This window comes from Idiotropiscis lumnitzeri, chromosome 4 (genome assembly GCF_059441095.1).
Source record: "Idiotropiscis lumnitzeri isolate Australia: NSW breed Sydney's pygmy pipehorse chromosome 4, RoL_Ilum_1.0, whole genome shotgun sequence".
NCBI lineage: Eukaryota > Metazoa > Chordata > Actinopteri > Syngnathiformes > Syngnathidae > Idiotropiscis > Idiotropiscis lumnitzeri.
The window spans coordinates 24620423-24635876 of record NC_142394.1 but is presented as its reverse complement, the minus strand read 5'-3'; the positions used below and the strand labels follow the sequence as shown (position 1 = coordinate 24635876).

At 49.4% G+C, this 15454-nt stretch overlaps 2 protein-coding genes and 1 long non-coding RNA gene across 4 annotated transcripts; 1 reads left to right on the top strand and 2 right to left on the bottom strand.

Moving 5' to 3' along the window:
- Positions 1-2052: 2052 nt before the first annotated feature.
- LOC148338685 (uncharacterized) lies at positions 2053-10063 on the bottom strand. Its single transcript, XM_088293503.1, has 17 exons — positions 10019-10063; positions 9440-9556; positions 8114-8863; positions 7823-7999; positions 7003-7246; positions 6640-6723; positions 6441-6556; positions 5881-5945; positions 5752-5803; positions 5610-5665; positions 5207-5328; positions 4841-4900; positions 4590-4764; positions 4334-4495; positions 2811-2908; positions 2173-2351; positions 2053-2097 (listed from the first exon to the last, which is right to left on the bottom strand). Exons 1-17 carry the CDS (start codon positions 10061-10063, stop codon positions 2053-2055), a joined length of 2547 nt encoding a protein of 848 aa, XP_088149629.1.
- Positions 10064-11704: 1641 nt separating this feature from the next.
- Positions 11705-14387, top strand: LOC148338684 (uncharacterized). Its single transcript, XR_015842994.1, has 3 exons — positions 11705-11997; positions 12514-12918; positions 14130-14387. It is a non-coding gene; the product is annotated as an uncharacterized LOC148338684 (long non-coding RNA).
- snapc2 (small nuclear RNA activating complex, polypeptide 2) lies at positions 12385-15146 on the bottom strand. Of its 2 annotated transcripts, none has more exons than XM_088295170.1 (6): positions 14807-15146; positions 13546-13719; positions 13359-13479; positions 13096-13275; positions 12797-12885; positions 12385-12705 (listed from the first exon to the last, which is right to left on the bottom strand). In XM_088295170.1, exons 1-6 carry the CDS (start codon positions 15023-15025, stop codon positions 12499-12501), a joined length of 990 nt encoding a protein of 329 aa, XP_088151296.1. In that variant the 5' UTR covers positions 15026-15146; the 3' UTR covers positions 12385-12498. The 2 variants fall into 2 exon arrangements, with proteins under 2 accessions (XP_088151296.1, XP_088151297.1); XM_088295171.1 differs by having other exon boundaries at positions 14782-14975.
- Between the last annotated feature and the right edge of the window lie 308 nt (positions 15147-15454).

The following is a 15454-nucleotide window of genomic DNA, read 5'->3' as shown; positions in this document are numbered from 1 at the left end:
CAAATTGGCACACCCCCTTTTGGAGCTGAGCTTGTTATTTTTTTTCCCGGTTTCGGCATCTACGTCACAGCAGGGATGCAAGTGAGGTAATATTGCTTGAATTGTCAGTTCTGTTGTCTAAAACGGCGACCGATCGCCCCCAAAATGCAAATGCACAGTACTACTCTTGTCCACTTCAACCTGCGAATGTAATAAAGCGTTCCGCACAATAGTTTCCATTTATTGACTTCAAAAGTGAGCTTATGTGATCCCTTCCACAAAATCCAAAATACCGTGCCGATCGTTTCTCCACTTACACAAACTGAAGCGGACAAGTGCATGAATGCTCGCTTGAACTCCGACTGGTTATATTTCGGATATCGAGCTACGCTAAATTTGTGTCAACTCAAAGGAGGTAGACGCCAGCTGACAGCGGCCAATAATGTCTCATTTCACTTTCCTGATCTAAAAATATACAAACTGAGCTTGTTAGTAAAAAAATGAGCCAACTTGGCTGGACCGATACTTTAACGCATTTCAATGTGAACATGAAATAAAAGCTGAAATTTGAGAATTTTTCATCTGAAACCATATTGTCTTCGGTTATGCGACACAAGCAAAGGAATCGACCTTGGCGGAACCAACTGTAGATCCAGATTTATAGTCGAGTGCACAAAAGCAAGCATGTAGCCAAACATAGAAATGTAGAAAATACCTCCGTGTGCTATTGCAAACATTTATTTTATGATTTTTTTTTTTTTTTTTTTGCTCGCTCTCACTTGTGATTCTTTGCAGTATTATCTTTTTGTCTAATCCACTTGAAAATGACCTCACTTTTCCTCAAGTGTTTGTGTTGCCATAAAAATAAAAGTATCAGAGGGTTGGTTGTGTATATATGGCGTGTGCCAGCACATGCTTTCAATTCATGACGGATGATGACTCATTAATAAACCTCTGGGCGTCAGTTGCCTCACTTGCCTTTTGTTAGATGCCAACAGAAATATTTTTGTCACGATAGTGTAATGATGGGCGGTCCATTTGGTGCGTGGACCTTCAGTGATGAGTTATATCACCTATTAAGACGTGGATGAAGTTGAATAATGTCATGTAACTGGAGCACTTGACAATATTTGTCTAATAATTTGACCCCCCCAAAAAATTGACAAAATAATTGTGGGCCGGCGAAGCTGAAATGTGATGGGTGGTAAAGAAACAGGCCTGTTGCTGATCTAGTTCACGTTCCATGAGCTGACATTATCGTTTGTGAATGTTCTCCAGGGGCAGTCGGTTGACATGGCAACACAAGGGAGGCTTCAGCCATCTGATTGCGCCGAAAAAAATCAAATAAAAATCAACCTTGCACATACAGCAACTGGTGACAGTGCAAGAACTGCCGCTTCTCCTCACAAGGGTCGCGGGCGTACCGGTGCCTATCCCAGCCGTCTTCGGGCGGTAGACAGGGTACACCCTGGACTGGTTGCTAGCCAATCGCAGGGCACACAAAGACGAACAACAACTCGTGCTCACAATCACACCTAGTGGCAATTTTATAGTTTTCAATCACCCTATCATGCGTGTTTTTGGAATACGGCAGGAAACCGGAGTACCCGGAGAAACTACTATAGTGCCCGTTAGCACCAACTGCCACCAATGTGCTGTTGAGCGCTGTTGGAGCTTGTGGGAGAAAAAAAAACAAGCCGAGAATAGTCAGCTTTTTCATTTAAAGTAAAAACGGAGCGGAACAAACTCCCAACTGGGCATTGGCAAGCATTCTGCACAGAAACATTCATGGTCAGTAGTGTCTGAGGGTTTGGGTGCAAAGTGCATTTTCTTGATTGTCTTTCGCACATGGTCCCGACCAAATAAAATAAATCAACAAATGTGGTACAAAGCAATGATCACATACTTTCCTACAACGTAAATGACAAACCAAGAGAGAATAAATCATTTCTTCAGCAAAGGCACAGTAAGACAAGAGATCCAATAAAATAGCTTCCTTATAAGAAAAGTGTTGTTGCTGCCGGCGGGTCGTTAAGGTGCTTGATCTTGAAAGGGCGGCGGTAGCGGTGACAGTCAAGCGTCCCACGACGACCTGATCTGCGGCCTGTGGATCCTCATCTGTGAGGCGAGCGTAGAACACGTGGACGTCTCGCAAGCAATCGCGGAACTGGCCGGACGTTTCGTCGGACTTACTTGATCGGAGGGAGAGAATCTGTTGTGGTGAAGCGAGGTGTCGTTCCCGCGGGCCGCTCCGTCCAGCCTGTACATGCTCATGGCCGGGCTGGACCGAGCCGACTGTCTGGAATCGGTGTGTTGGCGCGTCGGCGGTGTCCGCGGCGGCGCGCCGTAGGCGAACGACGGGTTCAGGTGTCCTGAAACAAGTGAGCTTGTTGGCTGCAGTATTCCTCCGTTATTTGAAATGATATATTTTGAGCTATGTTTTAGTCCCGCGCTTTCAATGTCGAACCACTTTGTGACACAATATGGCACACGACTCTGGAGGCTACTGGCTGATGGAGCGTAAATAAGCACAAAGAAGGCATGGCGGAGAAGGTCCCCAACTCATTGCTGTTGCGCAATCTTTGTGAGCATTGTGCGCTGCGTTTGCATGTGTTGCTGCTCCATCTGTGGTAAAGTCGCAGTCATTCGAAGGTTCACAATTAACGTTTTACTGTGGTCTTTTCTGTGGTGTACAATGATTAGGAAAGATTTGCTGTGGTAAAAGCAGAGGTGTTTTTGTTGTTATTGCTGCAATGGTATGAAACGTCTTGCTCATGTTACAGTCCAGTCACGAAGCGTTTTAGCTTGAAGTGACAGAATGATTTGCTTACCAACATTTAACGTGCCTGTCGAGAGTTTCTCGGATCGGGACCACTCAACTTCTTCGTTCAGCCAATTGTTCACCAGCTTCTTTTTCATGTCTTTTTTCCTGGAGGTAGTGATTAGCACCATGTTTGTGAAATCTGACATGTACACACGTTAAACTCAAAGAAAACACATAGACATGCTAAGATGGAAACCTAAAAGTAGAGTGCACAGAAACGTAGAGAGAGCAGCAAATTTTCGCAGGAATACTGATTTGCTCATGCTGAAGTAAAATACCAAATAATTAGGGGAAATGTAGAATGTGAGCATGGAAAAGTTAAAAAAAAAAAATCAAATCATCGTTTTAATAGAATGACAGTTGCTATAACCATTTGCATTGAAAGGTCCTACTTCCGGTTTAAGCTAAGCGCTTTTATTCTGAATGCGAATTTCCTGTTTAGTACAGTTCCCACGTAAGGTAACTTAACGAAGAGTACGGCGAAGAGTTTCATATTCCGCGTCAGAAGACGAACATTTCTTTTACTCGCACCCCCTCCGAAGCGGCAAAAGGTGTGTAAATGATTTATATTAGTATTTTGTGTTTGTAAATATTGAGTGTTGAACTATGTCAACTAATTGTTTGCGGGTGTTTAAAAATGTGCTTCAGCTCTTGCGATAATTAGGGTCGAAGGTTACACGGTTATGGACGAATGTTGCTCAATAAATAAACCACAAAATCATCAGTAAAGTCTCATCCTTGTTCGGAGGGCATGCTACAATCAGTGTGATGGATGATTTTACTTCGCTTCTCTATTTCTAAATTGTTCAAAAGCGCACAGAAAAAATTAGGGGTGCAACAAAAACGGTTTGAACCTGCAAATCCTTTTTTGATTTAAAAGATGCGAGTGTATCAAATCGAAACTCGTTTAATCGTCTCACTTTGAAATGTATCGACATTTATATCTTAGAAGGACATTGGCAATTTACAGTGCTGACGAGTATATTAAAAAAAAGTTTTTGCGTCATACCCACTCGAACTAAGTAGTACCATATCGAAATAAATCGGAATCAAACTGAATCGTCCTTGAATCGTTTCGCACCTCCCGTACGGAAAATCATATCGAATCGTCTTTTCCGGAGAGATGCACACCCTCAGTGTAACACACAGGAAAACATTTACCGGAGAATGCAAAGTGCGAATATCCCTGAATGAGCTGCTGATTTCGAGGTTGGAATGCTACAAATCAGTTGAGAAGTGATAATTCAAAATTTGGTAGACATTTTTAATTTAGTTGTGATTATTATGTCACAAAATATGGATTTTTTTTTTAATCAAATTTGAGGGCGGGGCACTAATAATAAATAAATAAATAAATACAGAAATGAATGAATGGTTTCCTGGATGTCCTCTATGAGCTGAATATTTTGACGAATGAAATGGTGTGAATCAGTTGAGAAATCTTTTGAAACTTTTGAAGTCATTTGAAAAGATTTGAGTGCAGAATGTTTCATACAATAACACCATTGTAGTGGTTTTAGCCCGCCTTACCTGCTTTGCTCTTTCTTGTTTATGATCACGTACGCGATCAAGCCCGCTACGGTGGCGAGGAGACAAGCCAGAGTGACCACCAAACCGGCATAGAAGGCCACATGTTGGATGGGGAGTTTGCAGTCATTGCCAAAGTACCACGTGGTACTCAAAGCCTGGCATCTGAAAACAGGCGCAAAGACCAACTGAGAATGTAGTGGTAGTCATACGCGAGCACCTACAGTGAAGACAAATGAAAGACTCTTCCAGGACTGACTCGCAAACAGCGCCGACATCCCTGAAGACTCTGCACACGCCTTTGTTGTAGCACGTGAGCATGCCTTGGCCGTATAACGTTTGGCATCGAGTGACGCACACCAGGATTTGGTTGTGGGGCACGGCCTTGTAGTGCCGGGCCAGGTCCGGATCCTTCACTACTGATCCGCAAAGAGCTGGAGGGAGAAGACAAGAAAAGGGCCGGCGATCATTGCCACGCTTCACGCTCGCCGTTGACTGAAATGTACGTACTGTTCGGATTCACTTCAGTCTCAGCCACAGTCGGTTTCTCTGTCACATTGTAGGGACAATCTGAAAAGTGAAGTGTTTTTATTATTCAGTATGTCATTTGTCTAATATGTCTGCTTCATTGCGCCAGCATAAATTCATTCATATATTCCACGGGGGCTTGGTCCCGTGAGGGTTGTTGTAGTTGCCAGGTGTGTTGAGGAAACCTTTTGACTTATAGGTGAATCTTCTTCAACGAGCAACACAACCTGGGTCACTCTGAATCCTTCTTTTCGGGTAGTTAGATACTTGCTAGACTTGCTGGAGCCAATCGTCCCGCCCCCGCGGTGACAAATTTGATTGTGGATCATTCAGAGTGTAGCAGCCCACCTGTTGTGCAGTCCTTAAGCGTCGTCACAGCCGCACTGACAGCCTGCACTTCTTTCTTATATTCTTCCTCAGCGTTGGCGTTGTTTGGGAGCAACAAAACCACATTGTGGCCGACGTTGATGCTGAAACGCAATGCAGAGCTGAAAACATCTCAACACGATTGGATGATGGACCTGTTTTTTGAGGGCGGTTCACTCTCCAGGCAAAAAGGGGAAAAAAAAAATTTGGAACGCGTATGATTAGCGTTGCTAGTATTGTTGTTGGAGTCAATTGGAAGAACTGGCCATAGACGAAGTACAAAATGGCGACCAAGTCATTTGTGTTGCAATCCACACATATTGTTTACCATCCGTGTGTGTGTGTGCGCGCTTGTGCGTGTGTGTTTTTTCCACTGCCCAATTACCCATGTGGTCTTGGTGTGACTCTGCGGTCGGCCGTGCCATCAACAGCTAATCTGCGCTGCAATAAAGATAATGCTGTATTATTGTTCTTATCTACCAAGGCTGATGTGATATCTAAGTTGAAAGTTGATTGGTCGGCTTTACCTGCACCACTCCAGTGGCGGAACGTCTCACCAAAGCTGGCGTGTTGGCTTGGCTGAGAGAAACAAACACAAGCGTTTAGCCTTTGGTGTTACCGCGTGACAAGAAAACATTTGCCGGGACTGGCTTTACCTGACACTGGTCACCACCACCCTGTCAAAGTTTTTCAGATTATTTCCTCGGTAAAAGTCCTCCATCTGAAAGAGGAACAATGTAATCACCACCCTCACAAATTCTTCCGATACACTCGATGTGAGTACGATTCCTTTGATTTCTTTTTTTTTAGTATAAATGTTCAAAGCTAAGTGGGATATTTGCTCAGTTACCGTATAGGTGTGAAAAACGCACAAAATGCCGCTCCTCTCTTTTCAATGAACCTTTGAAAATCGAAAATTGCTTTCCTGGCACAAGGCATACAGATGGGATTTAGCTCCAAAGATGGAATCTGTATCTCTGCTCTTGAGTTGAATGTTTTCTGAATGTGATCCCAGACATGCAAATCAACTAGACTGAACTAAACTGAAGGCTGTTGGAACAGCACAAACTCGACGAGTAGAGTCAAATAGTGACTGCAGACAAAGCACATCTCATCTCGTGATTATCTCCTGAGCTGGTAAGGTATATGCAATTTATGTATGAAAAGTGCTATATAAATAAAATTTGATTTGATTTGAACAATGTGATTTGTTCACCTTATCAGTAAATTCCTTCTCAAATTCTTTGTATTCCTTTGACTCTGTGTTGTCAAAATTGGGGTCGTATTTCTGGTCGAGCACCATTTGAATTTTCACCTCCCGCTCGATGTCATCTGCAATTAAAAAGGCAACGCAATCAGGGCAAGGCAAAGCATAGTAGCAAAAGGCTGCATGTTCTTGACGGGCTAGTACATACCTAATTCCAGGCTTTCCTTCACGAACTGGCAAACATCTCCAAAGAACCCGTTGGTACAGTTGCAGATTTTTCCAGTGAATGTTCCTCCGTTTAGGCAATAAAGGACCTTTATTGTTGTTGTTGGCCCAGGAGCGGTGGTCTGCGCCTGCTCGGTTGTGGCCGGGCCGGTGGTCTGCGCCTGCTCGGTGGTGGCCGGGCCGGTGGTCTGCGCCTGATCGGTTGTGGCCGGGCCGGTGGTCTGCGCCTCTTCGGTTGTGGCCGGGCCGGTGGTCTGCGCCTGTTCGGTTGTGGCCGGGCCGGTGGTCTGCGCCTGCTCGGTGGTGGCCGGGCCGGTGGTCTGCGCCTGCTCGGTTGTGGCCGGGCCGGTGGTCTGCGCCTCCTCGGTTGTGGCCGGTCCGGTGGTCTGCGCCTCCTCGGTTGTGGCCGGTCCGGTGGTCTGCGCCTCTTCGGTTGTGGCCGGTCCGGTGGTCTGCGTCAGCCCGGTAGTGGCCGGGCCGGTGGTCTGCGCCTGCTCGGTTGTGGCCGGGCCGGTGGTTTGCGCTTCTTCGGTTGTGGCCGGGCCGGTGGGCTGCGCTTCTTCAGTTGTGGCCGGGCCGTTGGTCTGCGCCTGCTCGGTTGTGGCCGGGCCGGTGGTCTGCGCCTGCTCGGTTGTGGCCGGGCCGGTGGTCTGCGCTTCTTCAGTTGTGGCCGGGCCGGTGGTCTGCGCTTGCTCGGTTGTGGCCGGGCCGGTGGTTTGCGCTTCTTCGGTTGTGGCCGGGCCGGTGGGCTGCGCTTCTTCAGTTGTGGCCGGGCCGGTGGTCTGCGCCTGCTCGGTTGTGTCCGGGCCGGTGGTCTGCGCCTCTTCAGTTGTGGCCGGGCCGGTGGTCTGCGCCTGCTCGGTTGTGGCCGGGCCGGTGGTTTGCGCTTCTTCGGTTGTGGCCGGGCCGGTGGGCTGCGCTTCTTCAGTTGTGGCCGGGCCGGTGGTCTGCGCCTGCTCGGTTGTGTCCGGGCCGGTGGTCTGCGCCTCTTCAGTTGTGGCCGGGCCGGTGGTCTGCGCCTGCTCGGTTGTGGCCGGGCCGGTGGTCTGCGCTTCTTCAGTTGTGGCCGGGCCGGTGGTCTGCGCTTCTTCAGTTGTGGCCGGGCCGGTGGTCTGCGCCTGCTCGGTTGTGGCCGGGCCGGTGGTCTGCGCCTCCTCGGTTGTGGCCGGGCCGGTGGTCTGCGCCTCCTCGGTTGTGGACGGACCGGTGGTCTGCGCCTGCTCGGTTGTGGCCGGGCCGGTGGTCTGCGTCTGCCCGGTAGTGGCCGGGCCGGTGGTCTGCGCTTCTTCAGTTGTGGCCGGGCCGGCGGTCTGCGCTTCTTCAGTTGTGGCCGGGCCGGTGGTCTGCGCCTGCTCGGTTGTGGCCGGGACGGTGGTCTGCGCCTGCTCGGTTGTGGCCGGGCCGGTGCTCTGCGCCTGCTCGGTTGTGGCCGGGCCGGTGGTCTGCGCCTGCTCGGTTGTGGCCGGGCCGGTGGTCTGCGCCTGCTCTGTTGTGGCCGGGCTGGTGGTCTGCGCTTCTTCGGTTGTGGCCGGGCCGGTGGTCTGCGACTCTTCGGTTGAGGCCGGGCCGGTGGTCTGCGCCTCTTCGGTTGTGGCCGGGCCGGTGGTCTGCGCCTCTTCGGTTGTGGCCGGGCCGGTGGTCTGCGCCTGGTCGGTTGTGGCCGGGCCGGTGGTCTGCGCCTCTTCGGTTGTGGCCGGGCCGGTGGTCTGCGCTTCTTCAGTTGTGGCCGGGGCGGTGGTCTGCGCTTCTTCAGTTGTGGCCGGGGCGGTGGTCTGCGCCTGCTCGGTTGTGGCCGGGCCGGTGGTCTGCGCCTGCTCGGTTGTGGCCGGGCCGGTGGTCTGCGCCTGCTCGGTTGTGGCCGGGCCGGTGGTCTGCGCCTCTTCAGTTGTGGCCGGGCCGGTGGTCTGCGCCTGCTCGGTTGTGGCCGGGCCGGTGGTCTGCGCCTCTTCAGTTGCGGCCGGGCCGGTGGTCTGCGCCTGCTCGGTTGCGGCCGGGCCGGTGGTCTGCGCCTGCTCGGTTGTGGCCGGGCCGGTGGTCTGCGCTTCTTCAGTTGTGGCCGGGCCGGTGGTCTGCGCCTGCTCGGTTGTGGCCGGGCCGGTGGTCTGCGCCTGCTCGGTTGTGGCCGGGCCGGTGGTCTGCGCCTGCTCGGTTGTGGCCGGGCCGGTGGTCTGCGCCTCTTCGGTTGTGGCCGGGCCGGTGGTCTGCGCCTGCTCGGTTGTGGCCGGGCCGGTGGTCTGCGCCTGCTCGGTTGTGGCCGGGCCGGTGGTCTGCGCTTCTTCAGTTGTGGCCGGGCCAGTGGTCTGCGCCTCCTCGGTTGTGGACGGACCGGTGGTCTGCGCCTGCTCGGTTGTGGCCGGGCCGGTGGTCTGCGTCTGCTCGGTTGTGGCCGGGCCGGTGGTCTGCACTTCTTCGGTTGTGGCCGGGCCGGTGGTCTGCGCCTGCTCGGTTGTGGCCGGGCCGGTGGTCTGCGCTTCTTCAGTTGTGGCCGGGCCGGTGGTCTGCGCCTCCTCGGTTGTGGACGGACCGGTGGTCTGCGCCTGCTCGGTTGTGGCCGGGCCGGTGGTCTGCGTCTGCTCGGTTGTGGCCGGGCCGGTGGTCTGCACTTCTTCGGTTGTGGCCGGGCCGGTGGTCTGCGCCTGCTCGGTTGTGGCCGGGCCGGTGGTCTGCACTTCTTCGGTTGTGGCCGGGCCGGTGGTCTGCGCCTGCTCGGTTGTGGCCGGGCCGGTGGTCTGCGACTGCTCGGTTGTGGCCGGGCCGGTGGTCTGCGCCTCTTCAGTTGTGGCCGGGCCGGTGGCCTGCGCCTGCTCGGTGGTGGCCGGGCCGGTGGTCGGCGCCTGCTCGGTTGTTGCCGAGCCGGTGGTCTGCGCCTCCTCGGTTGTGGCCGGGCCGGTGGTTTGCGCCTGCTCGGTTGTGGCCGGGCCGGTTGTCTGCGTCTCTTCGGTTGTGGCCGGTCTGGTGGTCTGCGTCTCTTCGGTTGTGGCCGGGCCGGTGGTCTGCGCCTCCTCGGTTGTGGCCGGGCCGGTGGTCTGCGCCTCCTCGGTTGTGGCCGGGCCGGTGGTCTGCGCTTCCTCGGTTGTGGCCGGGCCGGTGGTCTGCGCCTGCTCGGTTGTGGCCGGGCCGGTTGTCTGCGTCTCTTCGGTTGTGGCCGGTCTGGTGGTCTGCGTCTCTTCGGTTGTGGCCGGGCCGGTGGTCTGTGCTTCTTCGGTTGTGGCCGGGCCGGTGGTCTGCGCTTCTTCGGTTGTGGCCGGGCCGGTGGTCTGCGCCTCTTCGGTTGTGGCCGGGCCGGTGGTCTGCGCCTGCTCGGTTGTGGCCGGGCCGGTGGTCTGCGCTTCTTCGGTTGTGGCCGGGCCGTTGCTCTGCACCTGCGCGGTTGTGGCCGGGCCAGTGGCCTTGCCCTCCTCTCGCATTACTGTAACGGCTGAGATGGCATTTTCCAGTACATTGAAGATTTCTGTAGGATGAGGAGCTGGAAGTAGAACAGTCGTGTATTCATGAGCCTGAACTTATTACTTTAGTACTGCATTTATGAAAGGAAAATTGGTAGCAGAGATGAGCATTTCGTCCCTTGGACGGACGCCCATTTTTGGGACGGAGAATGAGAAGTTGAATCAGAAAGGATGGACCAAACAAGACCGAAAGTGAATGATCATCCCGCCATTTAATCGTCCCTAATCGGGTCAAGTACCACATGTATAGAATTAAAATATTTGTGCTCGGAGAATGAAATATTTTAATGCTCTCTCTCTCTGTCTAATTCTTTCTCTCTCCCTCTGTCTCTCTCTCTTTCTCTCTGTCTCTCTTTCTCCCAGGTTGCCCACGTCACGGATGGAGGACGGGCCGGCAAAATTGTGTGACACGCCCATCTATGAGTGGTACTGTTGACACATTTCAACATCAGGTGCTTCATGTTTCTTTTTGAATACATACATGAGTACAGAATCTATTAGTCTTATTGTATACCACTAGAGGCAGCAATGTCAAGATATGAGGGTAAGAACAATGGTAAAAGATTTAGGATTGTGAGCTGCTTTCTATGAGGCTTCAGGAGCAGTAAGCTTGTCCATTCTTGGAACATCGTGACTACACAACAGTTAGTCAAAGGGATGTGTTGAATGACCAACCTTCGTATAGCTTCCTACATAATATCCCCAAAAGGCAAAATTCGCAAGTTTGTGTGCAATTTAAACTGCTCATTTTTATTAATGATGCAAATTCCTAAATAACTCATGCTGTTGAAATAGGCAGAGGAAGAGTTGTTATTCCTTGAAGACTTATTTCATTTGACATTTATTATAGAGGAGATAAATACAGCACTCCTCCTGACGCTAATAAGATTTTTCTTTTCGAAAAATGGCGATCTACTGTTTGTTGATTTAGTGTTATTTTATGTGAAGTTGTCAATACTGAGAGAAAGAAAAAGACCAAATCAGTAATTCTACTTTTACCCCAATAAATAAATAAAATAATTCAATTGAAAGTATTGAAAAAATTGGTCATCAAACGATGGGAATTAATTTTTTCAAATTCAAATGTAAAGAACTAAATGTACTCAAGAATGAAAAATATGCTTCCTCGTACAGTGAATCAAATATTGAACAAGTCAATATTTGATGATATGATATTATAAAAATCACAGTTTGATTAGTTCGATAAATTATTATAGAACATTCATAAGCAATCAAATTCACATTATCGGGACAGTACAATACAAGCCATTAACACAATAAAAGAAAAAAACAGAGCAAGCTTATCAACTCAATAAAGAACAAAAATGGAAATTTAGTTGTCAATGAAAAGGAAAAAAATCGACTTGATTAGAGGACTGTGTGCCGATTCATACATTTCTTTTCTGATTTCAATGCAATGGAAACACTTCACATCAATTCCACCACATATGAGTTTTGTAACATAGCTTATGTTTATTTCAAACTGTTTCCAGCCCGAAACAGCCTTTCCCTTTGTCACGTTTGACACTCAACAGAAAAGAATGGTCGCGAGAAAAAGCATGGGCTCAAAACTTACCGGTGGCAGAAGACAAGCCGACGAGGAGGGCAGCAAGAATTACGATAGAAGACGACGCCATGAGCGAGACTTTACATCCCTGTCACTGTTGCTGAATGACACAAGATGTGAGCTGCTTGGACTTTGGCATGACGTCTCAGAACATTTGCTTTGTCCTCCACCCACAGTCAAGGTGTGGAAAAAGCACCGTCACCGATAAATAAGATAAGGCCGGAGAGAAGTCCTGCACGGGGGCCGGGATTGCCACGCTGTTGCACTCTGCCCCCTCACGCCTGGATAGCAGGAAGCGTCACTCAGCCAGCCAACACTTTTACAAGTGGTAAAATTCAACCCGCTGATTTCCCATTTGTTATTTGCAACATTTTCTCAAAACGGAACATGTTGGTAGTGGCCTCTGTCCAACAAGGACGTTAAATCAAAGATTGCTTCCAGTCATGCAAAGTATTAAACGTTCTGTTGTTAAATGGGTGGAATGAATCACTTGGTTTACTTTGTGATGACCAAAAGTCGTAAAGTGGTAAAAATGTTCCAACGCCTCATTGCAGGCTGCCTTCGACGCACCGCATTAGATTATTGCTGTGTTTTATATGCACCGCAGCGTGGATGCCATAATCAATACCTCGTAATGTCTTTTTGGTGGTGATATTCAGTTGTCACAATGAGTCGTATTCATGAGTGATGGAGAACAAGCTCGTGAAGATCGGCCTTTGGACTAAGTCGTTTTTAATCGAGCCAAGAACCAACAGCAATACAACAGTGAAATGATACAAAATGTACGAATCCAACAAAAATGTCGTGTGCGTAAAAGCGATGTGAAATCCTATCTATGTTTCAGCAGATCCAGTGGAATCATGAAAGGGTTGAGGGGGGGACACAGTCCCGTCCACGCTGGTTCGCCGCTTTCTGATGATGGCCCTGCGACGTTCCGTTGAGGTTCCTGATCGCTTCCTCGCCGCTGACTCTCGAGCTCCGTCAGCACTTTTCGGGCCTTCTCGGAGTTCTCCGCTTCAGACAAATTTTGGTGTGCCTGCGGGATAGAGAGGAGGGCTGCAATTACTTCACATTGGTCATCTGTGTTCTTAGTGCTGGTCCTGTCCTTGTCGTGGGAGTGACTCCACCTGGATTAGATGTCTGTGCAGGCTTCGGCAGCGGAGGTGGCCCAGTTCCTCCGGGAGAGACATCACCAGGTCCAAGACGACGGCGCTCTCTAAGGAACAGGACAACAGAATTGACGCCGACGGTAAAAGAACTATCGATAAAGATGCTGAGTAGAAAAAGGCTCTCGTAAATGTACAAGCACTGATTCAACTTGTTTGTTAAAAAAAAAGTACAGACTGAAATGGACAGTACAAAACTTAAAACGGATCTGAAAATGATCTAGATTTTGGCATTGGGTTGGTCGCTCGCTCGCACTCACCTGTTGCCGTGAGCACACACTCGCTCTCCGGTTTGTACAGGCCACTCATGTAGTTGTAAATCCTCTCAAAGTCTACCGCAAAGTCCTCGGAGGAAGTCAGACCTGAAACGCTCGGCTGCTCAACCGGCACCACCGGGCTTGGCGCCGGATCCGCGCTGGTTACTGGACTCTTTAACGTCGCTTGAAGAGACAGAAAGAGCCAAATGTGCTGTTACAAGACATTCGGTCTCGATCCCCATCTGCAGCCACATCCTGGTCCAGACCTTGGGTCGGGGCTAGTCGGACAGAGGCGGTGCAACTTCTTTTGTCGCGTTGCGCTGCGTCAAGCTGCGGTGGTTGGCAGTTTCTGAGGGTTTGAGGCTCCGTGGACGCCACGGTCCACATCTGTCGGCATGAAAACTTTGGTGAGCAACACGCACATTCGTCCAAGTGTCATTTTGCCCGCAGCACCTGAGAGAAAGCCTTGGAAAGCGGACCGTCGGAGTTCCCGGACACAGCCCTGGCCAAACGGGTCCACATCTCAATGGGCGTCATTGCCTTCTTGTCCGCCAAAGTCTTGGTCTTCATCTCCAAGATGGCGCCAGAGATCACCTTGTTCTGGAGGCATTCCACCACAGACTGGATCTACAAAGACCAAAGCAGTGTTGGGATACTTGCAAAGCATTAAACGGAGCACCATCTCTCTCTCTACATACATATACATTATATATATATATATATATATATATATATATATATATATATATATATATATATATATATATATATATATATATAATACATATATATATATAGACACTGAAAAACAATTTTTTTTTTTTTTGTCGCACCTCTGTTACTTATTGGGTCATCGCCCACTGTATGTGCTCCATATGGATCTGCATTCTCCCTTGCTGGTTTGTTACTTGCTCTTTGTGCTTCCAAGTAGAACTGCTAGACAGTTGTAACGCTGCTTGTTTTTCTCTCTCTCTCTCTCTCTCTTCTGATCTGTCTGGCCTGCTTTTATGTGACTAAAGTGTCTTTTCTCATTTCAGCAATAGTTGGCGGCCATGTTCCCCGAGGTCCAACAAAAATGGCAAGGCTCTCTACCCAGGTGTCCTCTGAAGTGTGAGTTTCCTTTTGCTCCTGTTTCTGTTGCCTAGGACTTGCTCATATGAGTTTCAGTTGGTCTTTGAATACATGAGAAGGGAGCTTCTGTTTTTAGTGATTTGGTATTACATTCGCTTTAGTGAACTATAGTTTAATTGAATTATAGAGCTCTGTGTAGTAGTGAAATGGCCTTTTAGCATCCCACAATGCATAGGACTGAACAACTGTCACTGGCAAATCTAATCTATCCTGTGATGCGTTGCACCCATCTAGCAAATTGATTATTTTCCATTTCGAGGGTATTGTTTGATTTTCGTCACGAGACAAATTCATACATTGTGGCGCTAAAATATTAAACTCATTAGTGCATGTTTTGCATTTCAAAAAAACGTCCACTCGACGTTGTAATTATGCGACATCAGTGACGTCATGACTGTCGTCCGAGAGACGTTCCAAAACTATTTTCAGTTACCTAACCAACAATTTCTGCGAAGCGATAAGGAAACAAGTGGAGAGATGATTGGCAAAAGAGCCCACGGGTGAATGTGTGCACACGACAGCGCAACCCCACCAAGTGCTGTTTTGTCGGAACAGCACCTTGGAAGACTGGACCGTAGCGAACCTCACAATCGGAGCGAGAAGGGACATCCTTCTTGAGCAGACTGTAGTCGATGTTGCCCAGCGATCCTCCGCTGCGGGAGCAGCTCTGCCGCCTGAGGGCGTCTAGTAGCATCTTCTGCTCCTTTCGGGACCACGAACAGACTCGCTTGGATTGGGGGGGCTCAGGGTTCGGGCTCAGAGTCCGAACCGGTTTGTTGCGCGTGCGAGAAGGCGGCTTCATGTCGACTCGAGTGCGCTCAAGGATGCAAATCGATCAGACGAGCTTAAAACCATCGACCCACTGATGTGTCACCGACCGACTTCCTGTTTTGTAAGTGACGTCACGATTACTTCCGATGGTTTCATCCCAACGATCTCTGGCTCTAATCAAGAAGTGCCTACCAAAATAAAGACAACAAAATATTTAGTGTTAAAGGGAAATTCCACCTAAGTTGGCCTTTTCCATTCTTTTATTTTGTTTTTCTCTCGATAGGGTAATCAACGTCCGCATGGCAATTTTTTACACTGCCATTAACGTGAAAAGCGTGTTAAATATTGATATTGACTTTGACTACAGTGCTCACTGGAAATATGCGATGTTATTTTTCAGTAATTATAGCAATAATATCAGTATTTGACGTGAATTTAATAAATATTGTTCCAAAATTAT

What these genes read in the sequence shown, in the direction of transcription:
- LOC148338685 (XM_088293503.1), bottom strand. Translation starts at nt 10,063, where the DNA reads ATGCGAGAGGAGGGCAAGGCCACTGGCCCGGCCACAACCGCGCAG. An exon ending in AGACCACCGGCCCGGCCACA is followed by an intron (nt 8,000 to 8,113) that starts ACCGAGCAGGCG and finishes GAGCAGGCGCAG; the next exon opens with ACCACCGGCCCGGCCACAAC. An exon ending in GTGGTGGTGACCAGTGTCAG is followed by an intron (nt 5,804 to 5,880) that starts GTAAAGCCAGTC and finishes TGTTTCTCTCAG; the next exon opens with CCAAGCCAACACGCCAGCTT.
- snapc2 (XM_088295170.1), bottom strand. Translation starts at nt 15,025, where the DNA reads ATGAAGCCGCCTTCTCGCACGCGCAACAAACCGGTTCGGACTCTGAGC. An exon ending in TTTCCAAGGCTTTCTCTCAG is followed by an intron (nt 13,480 to 13,545) that starts GTGCTGCGGGCA and finishes TCATGCCGACAG; the next exon opens with ATGTGGACCGTGGCGTCCAC. An exon ending in CCGACTAGCCCCGACCCAAG is followed by an intron (nt 13,276 to 13,358) that starts GTCTGGACCAGG and finishes TGTCTCTTCAAG; the next exon opens with CGACGTTAAAGAGTCCAGTA.